We start from the raw sequence: 4148 nt of genomic DNA on the forward strand, positions 1-4148 counted from the left end.
GCAAGAGTTTCTCCTACTTCATTTGCTTTGCGTCATTATAAGCATTAAATAAAATACGAGAATAATAATTACGTTTACTAATTCTGATGAGATTAGTAAGCATATTTCTATATTTCCTAAATTTTGATATTTAATTGTGTAGGGATATTAAATGATTTTATATAATACATTTTTTTTTATTGATTGTGTTTTGGTTTAGGTGTTTTAGATGGAATAGTTTGTTCAATCGTATGTGGGATTTCTTTAATAAACATATTATTAGTTTCATTTGAATTGTAAAGTGGATTCCAATTAATTTGCAACATTCTTAAAGGTTATAAAATACCGTAATCAATTTAAACAGCCTATTACAAAGTGCAACAACAGTTATTACAAAGTGTGACACTTTTGTTACAAAGTGCAACAGGTATTACAAAGTGCGACGATTATTACAGAGAGTGCGACAGCAGTTATTACAGAGTGCGACAGCTTTCGTTATCAACGAACGTGCGGTAGGTTATTACAAAAGTGTGACAGTTTTGTTACAATCTTTGTAAAAGCATTTTACGCCGAATTTACCGTGTATTTAAGAACCAACTAGTTCAATTCAATTGTTTAAAACTGTTTATATTTTGATATTCCTTTAGTCGTGGTAGACTCACAGGACATTCTTTTAATAAAATAGGTAAAAATACTCCAATAATAATCTAATCCACCGTTAAAACAATATAATATGTTAAACAGGTCTATACTTAACCATTATTCAGAACTAAGCACATTTTTTATATAAAAAAACATCTTTTAAGATGTTTCTGTCTATTTATTTATAAAAAATAAAGATCTGGGACATACAGATCCGTGTGGTAGAGTATGAATGGTTTCCGTTGAAACTTAGACGTAGCTGCAGGAGATCTAAGTGAACAAAGGTAATTCACTGTTATTGTGAAATAATGGACGAGCATGATCATTTCTAATCGGAGAAATCCAATCAGAAAAACATAATTAATGAAGACGTATTTATCAATTTGTAGATAATATCATGATATAAATAACACACAGGAATTAAGCTGTGAAAACAAAATATTGTATATATAATGAATTCAGTAATATGTACTCTAAAGCACTATACATTCAGTTTTTTCACTTGTTATGCCAAGCAAAGTAAACATTCTTTAAGTCATTTTAGCCAACCAGGTGCAGCTCACGTAATTGACCGTGACGTGAATTATAGTGCTGTTTCAGAGTATGAGAAGCTCTCTGGTTTACACTGCGGCTCGACTCGCACAGGTCTTCATCGTGTTAAATTCGTGAAGAACGTTCGATATGTAAAACTATGCTTTGTCTTTGTGATATTTCAGTTGATCATAAACTTAACCAGGTAGGCCTACATTATTAAGGTAACAATATCCTTAAAAAATATCGTGCAAGATGGAGCCATTGGCAGTAGGCCTATATCTTCTCGAGCAGATAAATATAACTCGGCAAAACAGAGATGACTTTGTTTATTCGTCTGCTGAGCGAGTTATACTTATTGGAATAATACCATTTATAGTTTGTTTTGGTGTCATCAGTAATATTGGAGTTATAACCATGTTCTTAAAATTAAAATCAATGAGAACAATTCCAAATGTCTATCTACTTTGTCTAGCAGTAGCTGACATGATGTTTTTGCTGAACGCACCGCTACTATATTGGATAGAATATGCAAATAGTCCAATACAAGGCGATAGTTCATCAATAACTATAAGTTTCTGCACATTCAACACATTTATAGTAGATACTGCATATGCAGTTTCATGTTTAACTATAGCTATGGCAACCGTTTGGTGTTATATTGCTATTTGCCATCCATTCTTCTTTATGACGTTTTCTCGTAATAAGGCGATTGGACATTGTCTTATCCTTTGGTTTGTTGTTGCGGCATTCAACACGAGTCGTATATTCTATATGAGAATGTTCGAATATCAGCTTATCTGGAATGAAACAGATGAATTCGAAAACGTAACTGAAACCATTGTAACTGAAATTACAAGTTGTAAATACTGTGAAAGTTGTTCAATTATGACTGTCTACATTATAGAGCAATTTATTTTACTTTCTGTCGCGTTAATTCTTATTATTTTATATACACGTGTCATAATTCATATGCGAAACTTAAGCGTTCGAAGAAACGAAATAATATCTTGTGATGTGTCTCATTTTACTTCTGCTAAAAAGAAATTAGTACGAATGGTGTTAATAACCGTGTTTACATACATATTATGCATCTGGCCATTTCGACTCTTAAGTCTTATTTCAGATATTTCCGACGTTCAAATCGGTCACAATTCAGTAATTGTCGGAATTGCCAGAGTCTTTACGTATATTAATTCATCTATTAACCCGTTGATATACAGCGTAACGCACGAAAAGTACCGGAGGGCAATGTTGATGGTTATACGATGTGAAAATGAAGCTGCTCGCCCATTGAGACGTCATAGTACGCGACAAACGGCTATCTAATTATTTCAAAGAATATTATTGTTTTATTTGAAATAAAAACGGACAACATGACAATTTAAAAAAAATCCTTTCTAATTGGAAAACAAACAAACTTCCAGTGGTTGAGCCGCCAAATGTATATTCCATAATATTCTGCAGCTGTTACAAACATCTATGTGTGCAAAAAGAAAGCCATTTATATGTTTCAAGATAGTAACAATATGCCTATATAAGCAAATATTGATAAATGCCAGCCCAGGGAAGATTTAATGAAACAACGACGGTAAACTGGTGTCTACGTTTCACATTGCATTCACATTTGTTTACAAGTTGACATTTTTATTTGTTTATTAAATAAATCATTCTGAATTTTGGTGCTCATAGATTTATGTGGATGCACACAATGTTGTTATTCTAGTGTTTTAAAGTACGGTACAGTATGTAACAGGGACAAAATATACTTTGTTCACTAATCAGTTTCTCTATTTGCCAGAAAGTATGCAGCATAGACTAACCATTGTAATTTCAATTTGACTTCTGGCTACTGTTGCCAACTATTCCCATAGAGATTGCTATGTTGACATTACCTACATATTTACACTATAATGAGCAACTTAATTTCCTGAAACGAATCGATTAAACATGTTAATGTATATCATCTTGTTACTGGTATCCGATAAATGACCAAAACATTAATAATGAACAGTGATTTTGTTTTATTATGAAAGAGTTAAAAAACACAAAAACCCCTCCCCCATTTAAAACCTAATAAAGGACCCGGGCGCTATTCGAATTAATACTGTAAAGTAATTTTTAGGCCTATATATTATTAAATACAGAAAAATCTTTGATATTTGAATGCTAAGAAATTGCAATTGCTTGCATGTAAACAGAAATCGAAATGGTTTTCGGTTGCACCCTTACGTTTTTGGGGTTTAATATTAGCACTGGTCAACCGGCCAATTTCAAGTAAAAATCTGCGAAGCCTGGAGTTTCCCTTTTTTATAATGCTAAACACACACACCGCATCATGTGTAGTTTTTGAAAGTGCAAAGTAACTTTACAAACGTAACATTTTAAGCTGTCTATAATGGATAGGTTGAGGTCTACGGGTTTTTTTTTCTTCAGAAAACCGTCTCAAAGTGCAGTGTCGTGTCGCGCTACCACCAAATAAAACGACCCTCATTCTTCTGGATGGTAACGACAGGTAATGAGCACGCCGGAGTAACCTTATCTAAAAGTAACCTTATCTTAAAATTAACTTCTAAGTTTGATTGTGATCTTGTTTCGTTGTTTTATTGTAATGTTCCTGTTCGTAATCTTCGTAGTAAACCCTTTCTTCATGTTAAATTTTCTCGTGTCAATGTTTGTAAAAATGGTATTTTCTGTAGACTCTCGTCATTGTACAATTCTTGTCTTTTAAAAAATAATTCTTTAGATATTTTTAACTGTAATTTTTCTCAATTTAAATGTATTATTAATGAAATTATTTAAATTTTCTTTTTCATTTGTATATATTTATATTGGCTCATATTTTATAGTTTAGTTTTTATTTTCAACCTGTTATTGGTGTTTTACACTGTTGGTTTGATATATATAAATATATACAAAAAAAAAAAAAAAAAAAAAAAAAAAAGGTGCACCCGAGGCAGATGTGCAGATTATACTTCCAGTAAGTCCGATCCGAG

At 32.0% G+C, this 4148-nt stretch overlaps 1 protein-coding gene across 1 annotated transcript; it reads left to right on the top strand.

Moving 5' to 3' along the window:
• Nucleotides 1–1258: 1258 nt before the first annotated feature.
• On the top strand, nucleotides 1259–3874 carry LOC140051666 (neuropeptides capa receptor-like). Its single transcript, XM_072096951.1, has one exon. It carries the CDS (start codon nucleotides 1408–1410, stop codon nucleotides 2479–2481), a length of 1074 nt encoding a protein of 357 aa, XP_071953052.1. The 5' UTR covers nucleotides 1259–1407; the 3' UTR covers nucleotides 2482–3874.
• The last annotated feature ends 274 nt before the right edge of the window (nucleotides 3875–4148 follow it).

This window comes from Antedon mediterranea, chromosome 6 (genome assembly GCF_964355755.1).
Source record: "Antedon mediterranea chromosome 6, ecAntMedi1.1, whole genome shotgun sequence".
Classification (NCBI taxonomy): Eukaryota; Metazoa; Echinodermata; class Crinoidea; order Comatulida; family Antedonidae; genus Antedon; species Antedon mediterranea.